Here is a 15,245-nt window from a genome sequence, read left to right as displayed (position 1 = left end):
CGGTTAATGACAGACATGAGAATGAACACTACTAATTCATACATTGTTGCCTTTCATTTTGTAAACCAGTGTAATAACAAAGAGTAATCCTGTTTATGGACATGGGAAATGTGTTTGTTCTAATGTAGATTTTCAATAAACGAAGTTAAAAAAAAAAAAATATAGCAGTACATGAGGGCCCATTAGTCAGCCCCCCGGACGAGGATCGCTAGAGATTGAGAATAAACTGCCAATATGGATTTTATTGTTGTACGTTCAAAGGCTCAGCCCAGAGACCCTGGAGGACATGATGGGAAACTGGGGAGAATCCTCCACAAACCGGCCGACAATGACAGTGTCCGTAATCTCTCTCTCAGATCGCTGCTCATGGAGGGTAAAGACTAAACAGCGGTCACTAACAAAGTGCTATAGGAAATACAGTGAGGTGGGACAGAATCCTGTATACGCTTGCAGGGTGACTGAGACCACCGCCGGGCAGAGTCCTGAGCACGTCCGCAGAGTGACCAAGGCCACCAACAGGCAGAGTCCTGAGCACGACCGCAGGGAGACCAAGATCACCGCCAGGCAGAGTCCTGAGCATGTCCGCAGGGTGACCAAGACCACCGCCAGGCAGAGTCCTGAGCATGTCCGCAGGGTGACCAAGACCACCGCCAGGCAGAGTCCTGAGCACACCCACAGGGTTACCAGGACCGCCGCCATCCTCACTTGGTGACTTGGTGGATGGCATGAGCGAGATACCCAACGTTCCCTGAAGTGACGCCGGCAACAGAGATGCGGCCATCTTTGGTCATGTAGATGGAGAACTCCTTAGTCAGACGCTCGACCTGCGGGAACAGAATGTGAATAAATACAAGAGTTCACCTGAAGAGACCCTGGACCCCTGTAGTGTTTAACGTGCTGGTCCAGTGAGTGAGTGGAAACGTTCAACATTACTATATTGAAAGCCTGCCAGGGCCAAATACATGGTAACAAACCATCAGCTGCGAGACGTATTAGTGTAGGCAGAAGCCTGAGACTCCTGACAGATGTGCAGCATACCGAAAATCCTTCAGAACTTCAGTGAAAATTCCCTTATTGGCAACTCCCCGACCCCGATGGTCCACGCCTTCTCTCCCAAACCAGTCAGTCCACACCCTCTCCTCTCCCAAACCAGGCAGACCACGATGCCCCACCCTCCCTCCAACCAGGCAGACAACGGCACACCACCCTCCCTATCCGGGCAGACCACGGCGCCCCACTCCTCCAACCACGCAGGCCACAACGGCCCACCCTCCCTAACCCTAGCAGTTCACTCGCCTCCCAACCAACTGTAGCGGTCACAGCGGCCCATAACACTGTACTTCCTTCCTCACCTGCTCGGGGCGTAGGCCGGTGAAGCAGAACATGCCGATCTGGTCACTGATGTGCTTCCAGCTGTGGATGGAGCCCTCCTTCTTCAGGTTGGACACCAGCTGCTCTCTCATACTAATGATCCGATTCGCCATTCCCTTCACCTCCTGCAACCTATGGAGAGACAGTTATCACCCGCCTGGAGAGCGCGGTCTCCTAAGCCCCATGGGGTCCCAATTACCACTCGCTGCGGAGGTCAGGCTGGGTCAGGATGGCCGCCGCTATTCTGGCTCCATTCAGTGGCGGGTTAGAGTACATGGGGCGAATGAGGATCTTCAGCTGAGACTCCACTCTCTTGGCTTCATCAGCGTCACTGCAAACCACGGTGAAAGCCCCGACACGTTCACCTGGAGCAGAAGACATAGCGTCGTGGTCAGCACCACCGGCGCCAAAACGGCCCACTGAGCCACTTCAGCGCTCCTCACCGTACAATCCCATGTTCTTCGCATAAGACTGAGACAGCACAACATTGAGACCTTCCTGGATAAAATGCCGCACTGCCCACGCATCTCTGTCCGTGTCTCCGCTGGCAAAACCTTGGTAAGCCATGTCAAAGAACGGGAAGAGGCGGCGGCTCTGAAATAAAACACGGCGTTTAAGTGTAGGAAGATAACGCCGGCCAGCCGCGCACAGGACACAGATAGCCAGCCGGGAACAGAACAGAGCCAGCCAGCCCAGCCGCGCACGGGACAGAGCCAGCCAGCCCAGCCGCGCACGGGACAGAGCCAGCCAGCCCAGCCGCGCACGGGACAGAGCCAGCCAGCCCAGCCGCGCACGGGACAGAGCCAGCCAGCCCAGCCGCGCACGGGACAGAGCCAGCCAGCCCAGCCGCGCACGGGACAGAGCCAGCCAGCCCAGCCGCGCACGGGACAGAGCCAGCCAGCCCAGCCGCGCACGGGACAGAGCCAGCCAGCCCAGCCGCGCACGGGACAGAGCCAGCCAGCCCAGCCGCGCACGGGACAGAGCCAGCCAGCAGCAGCGCTCACACGACGGAGCCAGCCAGCAGCAGCGCTCACACATGGTTCACTCCAGGAATAAAGCCATACCTTGACCACCGCTGCCAGCTCCTTCCACTGCTCTTTCCGAGGGTCCACGCCGGTGGGGTTGTGGGCGCAGGCATGAAATAGGATGATGCTCTGTTCTGGGATTTTCTAGAATGTTTAACATTAGGATCAGATGAGACTAATAAAGATGGTGGTGCTCACTGCAGAGTCACGGGCCGGGGGTCCATAAAGCAGGGGGAGGGGGGGAAGGACAGGACCATTGGGGGTCTGCACTCACTGATATATCATCCAGAGCGCCGGAGAAATCAAATCCACAGGTGTTGGGGTCATAGTAGCGGTATCCTTTCAGCTCCATCCCGGCGTCACGGAATATTGGGGTGTGATTCCCCCATGATGGTTTGGGGAGATAAACGTCTCGACTGAACTTGTAGAACCTTTGCTGTTAAAAAAAATAAATTGTGAAACGCGAGGAAGGGTTTATCTGTTTATGGCCCGTGTGAACAGGCTCCTATTCCCCGTTTATGACCCGTGTGAACAGGCTCCTATTCCCCGTTTATGGCCTGTGTGAACAGGCTCCTATTCCCGGTTTATGACCCGTGTGAACAGGCTCCTATTCCCCCGTTTATGGCCCGTGTGAACAGGCTCCTATTCCCCGTTTATGGCCCGTATGAACAGGCTCCTATTCTTTATGGCCCGTGTGAACAGGCTCCTTTTCCCCCATTTATGGCCCGTGTGAACAGGCTCCTATTCCCCGTTTATGGCCCGTGTGAACAGGCTCCTATTCCCCGTTTATGGCCCGTGTGAACAGGCTCCTATTCCCCGTTTATGGCCCGTGTAAACAGGCTCCTATTCCCCGTTTATGGCCCGTGTAAACAGGCTCCTATTCCCCGTTTATGGCCCGTGTAAACAGGCTCCTATTCCCCGTTTATGGCCCGTGTAAACAGGCTCCTATTCCCCATTTATGGCCCGTGTAAACAGGCTCCTATCCCACATGCTCAGCTGTTTGTACTGCAGCGATTTCACTGGTTTAGTTCCAGGTCGCGGCCGCCCGCCCGCCCTGTGAGCCGTACATCACACAAATCTCCCGGTCTTGCTTGGCCCTTATTCACACGTCACCATGATGCAGGGTAAGGGGTTAATATTAGAGGATAGGACCATCCTGATTTTGGGGCATCATGACGCTCCTGGGGGGCTTTTACGCTTTTTTCTCCCAAGTCCCCCATCACTTATGTGGCCGTCGCTTTTACTGACAGCGGGTATTTGGTCATTTGGATTCTGTCTTGGGTTTCATAAGTGCCGCCATGTATCAGCAAGGGCCACACAGCTCCCGGCAGGCGAGAGCCTGGAAGGATGACCGGAGGGGTACACCAGCCAACGCAGACATGGCCGCCACCGACCTCTCCACACAGTCGTCCCCCAGGAACATCTATGAGACCGCAGCCGCTGTTGGTCTCATCTGTCACAGGCACCTCTTCCAGTTACAGAAGCAGCTGTCATTACAGTGTGTCAGTCCAGGTGACGACCCTTGCTTGTGTCTGGAGTAACCCCCGAAGCGTGTACCTCAGAGAATGGCCATTTCTATCTGGGGTACAGCAGATTTGTGAGAACATTCATGGAAATTTTTCTTGCAGCGGGGGCTGACAGACCCCAGTACAGCCGATGCACTGACCAATAAAGAAGCCTGCAGTGCCCACACACAACAGACGGGGGCAGCACAGGCACCTGAGAACTACTACTCCAGCCATCCACACTCCGCTCACGGCCTCGGGGAACTCACCAGGAAGTTTGCTCCGACTCGCAGAGACCCGGTACCGGAGATGGTCTGTACGGTGATGTACTGCGAGAAGACAGGAGAGCATGAGCTCACAGCAACAAGCCCTGGCCCCGCCGGACCCCCGCACTCACCCGTCCATTCTGGATGACCTCAGAGCTCTCGCCCAACGCCAGCTGAGCAGACGCACGAGCAAATTCTGCCAGTCCCCCGATGCCGAGGTATTCCTTATCAAGGTGCTTGGCTGCCATCTGAGCCTCTGCCTAAAAAAGAGGCACAAGGAAGAGACAGACGGGGCTGCGGTGGAGAAGCCCCCAAGAGCCGCTGCTCAGACACCAAAGGGCAGAGGGGGCTCCTACAGCTTACAGACCCCGTCACCATGGCAGACGCTGAACATACGCCAATCTACTACAATGATGCCCGCAGTCCATCAATGGAGAGACCTTGCCAGCGTCTCATGGGAGTCCCCGCGGGGTTTCGGGAGCTTTCAGCATCTTATAAAACATCAAGTAAATACTGACATAGAAAGAAAATGGAAATGATCAAAGTAGAAAGAAGAGAACAGCTCCCGACTGAAGGGTCCGGCCTCCTGGTGGGGCGCAGACATCCCCCTCCCCATGTACTGCTCCATAGCCGGGGTCAGCCCAGAGCAGCACCTGTATGGTGGACTCTGCTACATCACATGGGCGGCACCTGTACGGTGGACTCTGCTACATCACGTGGGCGGCACCTGTACGGTGGACCCTGCTACATCACGTGGGCGGCCCAGGGTCAGCCCAGGGCGGCACCTGTACGGTGGACTCTGCTACATCACATAGGCGTGCCGGCACCTGTATGGTGGACTCTGCTACATCACGTGGGCGGCCCAGGGTCAGCCCAAGGCAGCATCTGTACGGTGGACTCTGCTACATCACATGAGCGGCCTCTCTTGCACTCTGTGAAACGCTGTCAAATAGTGACCAGTGGGCCAGCACCAGAGTCCAGTGACCCCAACAGTAAGCCGACACAGTGCAGCCCACCCCCAGGAACAGACATCTCTTTAAATATAGGCAGACTGTACCTATTATAGCCATCAGACCAATCCCGAGGGGCTGCCTGTATACAACGGCCAAGCGCTGCTGGTAACAGGCACGTGGCGACCGAGCGAAAGCCAAAGATCCATCAACATCGACGAACGACAAATGCAAGCTAGTCATGACACCCAGGCGGGAGGCGCGGACTGGAGGGGGGACAGAACGGGGATGGGAGCCGCGGACCGGAGAGGGGACGGAACGGGGATGGGAGCCGCGGACCGGGAGAGGGGACAGGACGGGGATGCGAGCCGCGGACCGGAGAGGGGACGGAACGGGGATGGGAGCCGCGGACCGGAGAGGGGACGGGACGGGGATGGGAGCCGCGGACCGGAGAGGAGACGGGACGGGGATGGGAGCCGCGGACCGGAGAGGGGACGGGACGGGGATGGGAGCCGCGGACCGGAGAAGGGACGGAACGGGGATGGGAGCCGCGGACGAGCATCACTGTGAAGGGCTGCGGCTCACCTTGCGCACACTGCTTAGCACAAAGGGCTTCCCGTTGTCATCACGATACGCCCCAACGCCCAGGTTCATCTTCTTGGCATTTGTATCTCTCTTGAAAGCTTCTGTTACACCAAGGATGGGGTCAGGGGGGCCCATCTCCACATGAGACCACCAGGAGCTAAAAAGACAAGCACAGGATTACAAGCACAGGATTACAAGCCCGCCCTTCCCAAGCAACACACACAGAGCGAGACATCAGACCCATATGAGCCCATTCTCATCACCAAACTATCCCCTGAACGCAGCCGCCCATCTCCGCCCCAAGGAAGAAGCCACTCAGGACTCCAGGACTTCTCTTGTGCTGCACTACTTCTCTGGATTGCGCTACCCTGAACCAGAGGAATTAGCGTGCCATAAAGACATCATGACGGCCCACCCATGAGGTGTCATAATATGGCTCCTGTACGATCACCACCATTAGCCGTCATTCAGCAGGATCCCCCCCACGTGTGCAGGCAGACACTGGTGACGGCTCCGGTCTAAGTGCACCCCACTATTATAAGATGGCTGCAGCGTGGTAAAAAACGACATGTCCCCCATTTCCGCAGGTTGTCAGCTCTTGGGCACAGTGCCGAGCAACATGCTGCCCATAAATAATCATTATTACAGAAGCACATCCTCCTGAAACACTCTGTGCTGCCACTGAGGTGACGTGTGCAGCTGAGTAGGATATTGGGAGCATGAATGTGTGCACCACGGCACGATGATGGCGCCAATGCTGCATACAATCCCATTCCTGGCACGAAACACGCAAGCGACACTCGCATCCGTTACAGTCTCCAGCCGCAGAGCTTCACAGGATACAGAACTGAACAAAACGACATCCAGGGAGCGGCGTCCGGCCAGTAATGGAGACACATGTGGCTCCCTCACTGTGCCGCCACGCGCTCCACACCGCAGTGAAAAAACGAAAAACAGGGAGCGGCATCCGGCCACAAACAGAAACATGTGGTTCCCTCACTATGCCTCCACACGCTCCACACTGCAGTGACAAAATGACATCCAGGGAGCAGCATCCGGCCAGTAATGGGGGACATACGTGGTTCCCTCATTGTGCCGCCACGTGTTCCACACCGCAGTGTCAGGACTACATCCAGGGAGTGGCGTCCAGCCAGTACTACGAGGACACAAGTAGTTCCCCTCACTGTGCGTGAACGCGCTCCACACCACAGTGACAAGATGACATCCGGGGAGCGGCGTCCGGCCAGTAATGGGGACACACGTGGTTCCCTCACTGTGCCGCAACGCGCTCCACACCGCAGTGACAGGACTACATCCGGGAAGAGGCGTCCGGCCAGTAATGGAGACACACGTGGTTCCCTCACTGTGCCGCAACGCGCTCCACACCGCAGTGACAGGACTACATCCGGGAAGCGGCGTCCAGCCAGTAATGGTGACACACGTGGTTCCCTCACTGTGCTGCCACGCGCTCCACACCGCAGTGACAAGATGACATCCGGGGAGCGGTGTCTGGCCAGTAATGGGGACACACGTGGTTCCCTCACTGTGCTGCCACGAGCTGCACACAGCAGTGACATCGGCTGTACAATCCGAAGACTGAAGCCCAGGACGGCCGATGACGGCAAATCTGGACCAGATGCCAGGCGGACATCGCTTAGGTGCTGCCGAACAGCGGGACGTCCCCATTTGTGGAGACTGGAAGGGTTAATAAACCTGTGGGGGCCCCTGGAGACAATTCTTCCTGCAGAGAATCCTGTCCTGTACCATGACACTCCAGGCACAGTGCATTGTTGGGATGATGGACGTTTTGGTCATTTTCTCATTATTGATACGTGTGTATTTGGCGGCTATGACATCAGTGGGGGTGGCGCTTATATTCTGCACAATTTCCTGCCTATCACGTTACAACAGCCCAGCCGAAACGCCTTTTCCTCCAAGATTTCTGGGATTTGGGGGATCTTGACTGAAATGCTGCGGATTCTCACCTCTATGGTAAGTGGACATGCCGGACCAACAGGTAAATTGCGTCTACCGTCTCTGGGCTGTGTGTAGCCCCACGTACAACAGTGAGGGAAATGCTGGGACCCACTGACAGCTGTGGATGCAGCTTCCCCCCGAGCGACAGCTGAAGCCACGGATAATGTCAGGGGCACAGAAGGTGATCTATAAACAGACCCTGGCAGCCGGCCCCCCACGTCACCCACCACAGAGGCTTCACCACCGTCCATTGCTCCTTCATGAATCAGACACTAATGTACCCACAGGTGCAACAACCACAAAAACAATGTAACAGGGTCACCTACCCTGACGAGAATAGGGAGACCCCCCCAAGAGCAGAAATCTGACAGCAAAGGACACAAAGCAACAACCTCCCTGTACTGACAGATACATAACACCTACCTGCAGCCACCACTAGGGGGAGCTCCCTGTATACAGAGATACATGATAAGATCCTGTCTGTAGTCACCACTAGGGGGAGCGCCCTGTATACAGAGATACATGATAAGATTCTGTCTGCAGCCACCACTAGGGGGAGCTCCCTGTATACAGAGATTCATGATAAGATCCTGTCTGCAGTTACCACTAGGGGGAGCTCCCTGTATACAGAGATACATGATAAGATTCTGTCTGCAGTCACCACTAGAGGGAGCTCCCTGTATACAGAGATACATAAGATTCTGTCTACAGTCACCACTAGGGGGAGCTCCCTGTATACAGAGATACATGATAAGATCCGGTCTGCAGCCACCACTAGGGGAAGCTCCCTGTATACAGAGATACATAAGATCCTGTCTGCAGCCACCACTAGGGGGAGCTCCCTGTATACAGAGATACATAAGATCCTGTCTGCAGCCACCACTAGGGGGAGCTCCCTGTATACAGAGATACATGATAAGATCCTGTCTGCAGCCACCATTAGGGGAAGCTCCCTGTATATAGAGATACATAAGATCCTGTCTGCAGCCACCACTAGGAGCTCCCCCTAGTGGTGGATATTATCATGTATCTCTATATACAGGGAGCTCCCCCTAGTGGTGGCAGCAGACAGGATCTTATCATGTATCTCTGTATACAGGGAGCTCCCCCTAGTGGTGACTGCAGACAGGATCTTATCATGTATCTCTGTATACAGGGAGCTCCCCCTAGTGGTGGCAGCAGACAGGATCTTATCATGTATCTCTATATACAGGGAGCTCCCCCTAGTGGTGACTGCAGACAGGATCTTATCATGTATCTCTGTATACAGGGAGCTCCCCCTAGTGGTGACTGCAGACAGGATCTTATCATGTATCTCTGTATACAGGGAGCTCCCCCTAGTGGTGACTGCAGGCAGGATCTTATCATGTATCTCTGTATACAGGGAGCTCCCCCTAGTGGTGGCAGCCGGCCCCCTTCTCCGCCCAGCTCTTTGAACCTGACATCTCCTGACTGCATAAGGACGTTTAACCCCTTAATAAGTGGTCGGCAGAAGCCACAAGTGGGGAGGGGGGTTGGACGCCATGGCTGAGCGGCAGATCTGAGGTCATACAGCAGATCCCCAGCAGATGGCGATATCTGTGATTGGACCCTAAAACCTCATCGCGACCTTCACGCGCCCTCTTCACCAGGGCCCGACGCTAGACAGGGCAGCAGCTCCAGGACATCCCTGAGACCAGGGGCCCGAGCTGTGGCCCTCACCCGGCACTGCAGGGGTTACACAGCACCTAGAACACGAGAGTGCGGGAGGCTGCACAGAATGAGAGTGCAAGCTCCAGGGACAAGACCCACAATGACACCAACAGCAATGATGTGACCACAGTCCTCACACAGCAGGGTCAGACCCAAGACACACAAAGCACCGGAGCTTCAGCTCTCGGGCAGCTGCCAGTGCAGCACAGCGGCCCTCACCTGGCTCTGGTCTGCAGGACCCCCACACAGGGCTGGAAGCGAAAAGCCCCGGACAAAACGCCGGACGTCAGGAGAGACATGATGCCGGCAGGAGAGAGAAGGACGACTCAGACTGACAGCGGCCGAGAAGTGCGAGGAGACGCCACGGGGCGGACACAGCGCCGCCTGCCGGAGAGGAGGGAGCGGAGCGACACCGCCATCTGCTGAACAGGAGGGAGAAGGACACCTGACACAACGGGGAGGCCACAGCGCCACCTGCCGGAGAGGAGGGAGAGAATGGACCGTCACCGCCATCTGCTGGACAGAGGGAGAAGGACACGTGACACAACGGGGAGGCCACAGCGCCACCTGCGGGAGAGGAGGGAGAGCGGAGCGACACCGCCATCTGCTGGACAGAGGGAGAAGGACGTGTGACACAACGGCGAGGACCCAGCGCCACCTGCCGGAGAGGAGGGAAAATGGAGCAACACTGCCACCTGCTGTACAGAGGGAGAAGGACACGTGACAGAACGGCGGGGACACAGCGCCACCTGCCGGAGAGGAGGAAGAGAGCGGAGCGACACCGCCATCTGCTGTACAGAGGGAGAAGGACACGTGACACAACGGGGAGGCCACAGCGCCACCTGCCAGAGAGGAGGGAGAGAATGGAGCGACACCGCCATCTGTTGGACAGAGGGAGAAGGACACGTGACACAACGGGGAGGCCACAGCGCCACCTGCGGGAGAGGAGGGAGAGTGGAGCGACACCGCCATCTGCTGGACAGAGGGAGAAGGACACGTGACACAAAGGCGAGGACCCAGCGCCACCTGCCGGAGAGGAGGGAGAATGGAGCAACACTGCCACCTGCTGTACAGAGGGAGAAGGACACGTGACAGAACGGCGAGGACACAGCGCCACCTGCCGGAGAGGAGGGAGAGAGAATGGAGCAACACTGCCACCTGCCGGACAGAGGGAGAATGACACGGGACACAAGCGGGGACATCAGTGTCATAGATAGGCTACGTTCACATTTGCGTTGTACGACGCAGCGTCGGCGACGCAACACACAACGCAAACAAAAACGCACGCTAAAACGCTGCGTTTTGCGACGCATGCGTCCTTTTTGGACGAAAGTTGGACGCAAAAAAAATGCAACTTGCTGCGTCCTGTGCGCCCTGACGCGTGCGCCGCAAAAAACGCATGTGTCAAAAAACGCATCACAACGCATGTCCATGCGCCCCCATGTTAAATATAGGGGCGCATGACGCATGCGGCGACGCAGCGGCGCCCGACGCTGCGTCGCACAACGCTAATGTGAACGTAGCCTTAGAGCAGCTCTGGAGGTGACTAGAGGATAAGACTGAATATAACTGCTGGTCAGTAGGGTTATGCAGTCAGTGTGATTATGTAGTGGTGGGTTCTCCTATGGATTGTTTGTGGTGGTCCCGTCTTCCCTTTGTATCCTGGAGTGGTGGTCTGCCGTCCCCCCCCTTTGTATCCTGGAGTGGTGGTCTGCCGTCCCCCCCCTTTGTATCCTGGAGTGGTGGTCTGCCGTCCCCCTTTGTATCATGGAGTGGTGGTCCGTCTTCCTCCCTTTGTAGCATGGAGTGGTGGTCTGCCGCCCCCCCCCCTTGTATCGTGGAGTGGTGGTCTGCCACCCCCACCCTTGTATTGTGGAGTAGTGGTCTGCCGCCCCCCCTTTGTATCATGGTGTGGTAGTCTGCCGTCCCCCTTTGTATCATGGAGTGGTGGGCAGCCGTCCCCCCTTGTATTGTGGAGTGGTGGGCAGCCGTCCCCCCTTTGTATCGTGGAGTGGTGGTCTGCCGTCCCCCCCTTGTATCGTGGAGTGGTAGTCCGCCGTCCCCCCCTTGTATCGTGGAGTGGTGGTCCGTCATCCTCCCTTTGTAGCGTGGAGTGGTGGTCTGCCATCCCCCTCTTTTATCGTGGAGTGGTGGGCTGCAGTCCCCCCCTTGTATCGTGGAGTGGTGGTCTGCCGTCCCCCCTTGTATTGTGGAGTGGTGGTCCGTCATCCTCCCTTTGTATCGTGGAGTGGTGGTCCATCATCCTCCCTTTGTAGCGTGGAGTGGTGGTCTGCCATCCCCCTCTTGTATCGTGGAGTGGTGGGCTGCAGTCCCCATCTTGTATCGTGGAGTGGTGGTCTGCCGTCCCCCCCTTGTATCGTGGAGTGGTGGTCTGCCGCCCCCCTTTGTATCGTGGTGTGGTGGTCCACCGCCCCCCCCCCCCCCCCATATTAATGACGACTCCGCACTCAGAATTTCTCATTTTCTTTATTTAGTAAATCAGGAGAAGAAGCAAAAACCAAGAAAGAGACAAGAATCCGGGATCATCTGCGGAAATAAATCACGGGGGTCGCACCTGGCCGCAGGATGGGGGGCATGTGAGAGCGGGGAAACTGCTGGAGAGAAGGGTCAGTGCCGGGATCAGGACTGGGGGTCTCTTGGTGCCGCCAGCAGTCTCTCCGATGGGGGGCCGTGCGGTGATGTCAGCGGGGGCCGCAGTTACTTCATGGAGGGCGACTCGCTGCACAGCACAATCTCCAGCTCCTTGCGGTACAGACGGCCGGCATCACACAGCGACATGATGCTCTGCCGATAGCCGGGGAGACCCTGAATATTCATCTCCTGCAAGACAGGGACCCCCATCATCAGCACACAGGGACCCCATCATCAGCACACAGCGACCCCCATCATCATCACACAGGGACCCCCATCATCAGCACACAGCGACCCCCATCATCAGCACACACCAACCCCCATCATCACCACACAGGGACCCCCATCATCAGCACACAGCGACCCCATCATCATCACACAGGGACCCCATCATCAGCACACAGGGACCCCCATCATCAGCACACAGCGAACCCCATCATCATCACACAGGGACCCCCATCATCAGCACACAGCGACCCCCATCATCAGCACACAGCGACCCCATCATCAGCACACAGGGACCCCCATCATCATCACACAGGGACCCCCATCATCAGCACACAGCGACCCCCATCATCAGCACACAGCGACCCCATCATCATCACACAGGGACCCCATCATCAGCACACAGGGACCCGCATCATCAGCACACAGCGACCCCCATCATCAGCACACAGGGACCCCCATCATCAGCACACAGGGACCCCCATCATCCCCGCACAGCGACCCCCATCATCCCCGCACAGCGACCCCCATCATCCCCCGCACAGCGACACCCATCATCCCCGCACAGCGACCCCCATCATCCCCCGCACAGCGACCCCCATCATCCCCCGCACAGCGACCCTCATCATCCCCGCACAGAGATCCCCATAATCCCCGCACAGCGACCCCCATCTTCCCCTGCACAGAGACCCCCCATCATCCCCCGCACAGCGACCCCCATCATCCCCGCACAGCAACCCCCATCATCCTCCGCACAGCGACCATCATCCCCGCACAGCGACCCCATCATCCTCCGCACAGCGACCCCCATCATCCCCGCACATCGACCCTCATCATCCCCGCACAGCGACCCTCATCATCCTCCACACAGCGACCCCCATCATCCTCCACACAGCGACCCCCATCATCCTCCACACAGCAACCCCCATCATCCTCCGCACAGCGACCCCATCATCTCCGCACAGCGACCCCATCATCCTCCGCACAGCGACCCCCATCATCCCCCGCACAGCGACCCCCATCATCCCCGCACAGCGACCCCCATCATCCGCAGATCATCATCTCTCCGCTTAGTAACTCACCTTTTTGTTCTTTTCAAAAAAATCCTTCAGTAATGCGTCCAGCTCGTGCTCATCTATGTACCCGCTCCCATCCTGCAATAAGAGCCGGATGTCAGACATGGCCTCTTACCCCCTGCTCTGTTGGCACCGCCCCCTCTGCCCTGCCTTCATGGGCCCTCCCCCTTTGCCCTGATGGCCCCGCCTCCCCCACCCCTGCCCTGATGGCCCCACCTCCTCCACCCCTGCCCTGATGGCCCCGCTTCCTCCCCCACCCCTGCCCTGAAGGCCCCACCTCCTCCACCCCTGCCCTGATGGCCTGCCTCCTCCTCCACCCCTGCCCTGATGGCCTGCCTCCTCCTCCACCCCTGCCCTGATGGCCCGCCTCCTCCTCCACCCCTGCCATGATGGCCCAGCTTCCCCCACCCCTGCCCTGCTGTCCCCGCCACCTCTGCCCTTCTAACCCCGCCCACTCTGCTCCACTGGCCATGTCCTCACCTTGTCGTAGAAGCTGAATATGGCGTTGAATTCCTGGCCGCTCAGCTTCATTCCCTGAGAGACGACAGGACAAGAGTTCAGTGCAATTGACCTCCCGGTAGACCGCCCCCCACAATTAAGGGAGACCCCTCCCGGGAAGAGTCACAATTTCCAGACCATGCAGACGGTACAGCCTCGAAACACACAGAGAGCTGTAGGCACTGCTCTCTACTGCCTCCAGCTGTTGTCATGGCATATGTCGCCAGGCCCCCCATAGCTGTGACCCCTGGGACATGAGGGATCTTCCATACCTGAAATTTCAGTAGGAAATTCTCCTGCACAGGAAGCAGCCTGTAATACAGGAGATTATGGTCAGTGCACAGAAACCTCCTTATCAGCACTGTCACTTTAAAAGGGGAGGAGCAGGAGACGGATCCTCCCACATCCTACCACCAATGTGGGCAGCTCTGTAGGGGGTGCTCACAACTACGAGCGTGTGATCCCGGCCTCCCGTTACCTGGACATCTCCGACAGGCAGAGCTTCCCGTCCCCGTTCAGATCAAACATGCGGAGCTGCAAAACATGACATTAGAGTGTGAGCCGTGTGACTCCAGGGACGAGCACCGGCCACCAACCGCAGCCTGCAGATTTACCAAGCGTCTGCCAGACGGTGGGCTGCACAATGTGCACATGGATCACCCCGCATCCACTCTGTACACTCCCTGCACTCCATAATAGAGGGGTGTACACACTACAGTTGGGGTGTACACAGTACAGTTGGGGTCTCCTCACTATGTCGGGATGTACTCGCAATGATACTGTACTCGCTGTGATCGGGGTGTACTCACTATGGTCCGGGTATACTCACTATAGTTAGGATGTACTCACTATGGCCGAGGTGTACTCACTATAGTTTGGGTGTACTCACTATGGTCGGGGAGTACTCACTATGGTCGGGGTGTGCTCACTATAGTTTGGGTGTACTCCTTATGGTCGGGGTATACTCACTATGGCAGAGGTGTACTCACTATAGTTTGGGTGTACTCACTATGGCCGAGGTGTACTCACTATAGTTTGGGTGTACTCACTATGGTCGGGGTATACTCACTATAGTTTTGGTGTACTCACTATAGTTTGGGTGTACTCACTATGGTCGGGGTATACTATAGTTTGGGTTGTACTCACTCTGGTCGGGGTGTGCTCACTATAGCTTGAGCGTACTCATGGTCAGGGTGTGCTCAATATAGTTTGAGTGTACTCATTATGGTCAGGGTGTGCTCACTATAGTTCGGGTTGTACTCACTATAGTTTGGGTGTACTCATCATGGTCGGGGTATACTCATTATAGTTTGGGTGTACTCATCATGGTCGGGGTATACTCACTATAGTTAATAATAATAATAATAATTTTTATATAGTGCCAACATATTCCGCAGCACTTTACAATTAAGCGGGGACATGT

The 15,245-nt window shown here is 56.8% G+C and overlaps 2 protein-coding genes across 2 annotated transcripts in view; both read right to left on the bottom strand.

The window, feature by feature from the left end:
* Positions 1-222: 222 nt before the first annotated feature.
* GOT2 (glutamic-oxaloacetic transaminase 2) lies at positions 223-9,823 on the bottom strand. The gene is made up of 10 exons (XM_077288961.1): positions 9,591-9,823; positions 5,703-5,859; positions 4,299-4,427; positions 4,171-4,230; positions 2,671-2,832; positions 2,436-2,540; positions 1,815-1,965; positions 1,571-1,736; positions 1,353-1,503; positions 223-824 (listed from the first exon to the last, which is right to left on the bottom strand). Exons 1-10 carry the CDS (start codon positions 9,668-9,670, stop codon positions 702-704), a joined length of 1,284 nt encoding a protein of 427 aa, XP_077145076.1. The 5' UTR covers positions 9,671-9,823; the 3' UTR covers positions 223-701.
* Positions 9,824-11,839: 2,016 nt separating this feature from the next.
* The window catches only part of CALB2 (calbindin 2), a 69,315-nt gene continuing 65,909 nt past the window's right edge, over positions 11,840-15,245 (bottom strand). Inside the window, exons 7-11 of the mRNA XM_077288960.1 lie at positions 14,301-14,356; positions 14,095-14,134; positions 13,805-13,858; positions 13,331-13,402; positions 11,840-12,212 (exon numbers count right to left, since the gene is read on the bottom strand). Coding sequence (XP_077145075.1) covers positions 12,090-12,212; positions 13,331-13,402; positions 13,805-13,858; positions 14,095-14,134; positions 14,301-14,356 — 345 coding nt within the window. The 3' untranslated portion in view covers positions 11,840-12,089. The remainder of the gene's footprint in view (positions 12,213-13,330; positions 13,403-13,804; positions 13,859-14,094; positions 14,135-14,300; positions 14,357-15,245) is intronic.

The sequence above is a fragment of the Ranitomeya variabilis genome, chromosome 2, assembly GCF_051348905.1.
Source record: "Ranitomeya variabilis isolate aRanVar5 chromosome 2, aRanVar5.hap1, whole genome shotgun sequence".
In the NCBI taxonomy this organism is placed as follows: Eukaryota; Metazoa; Chordata; class Amphibia; order Anura; family Dendrobatidae; genus Ranitomeya; species Ranitomeya variabilis.
This window is presented reverse-complemented; position numbering and strand designations above follow the sequence as displayed.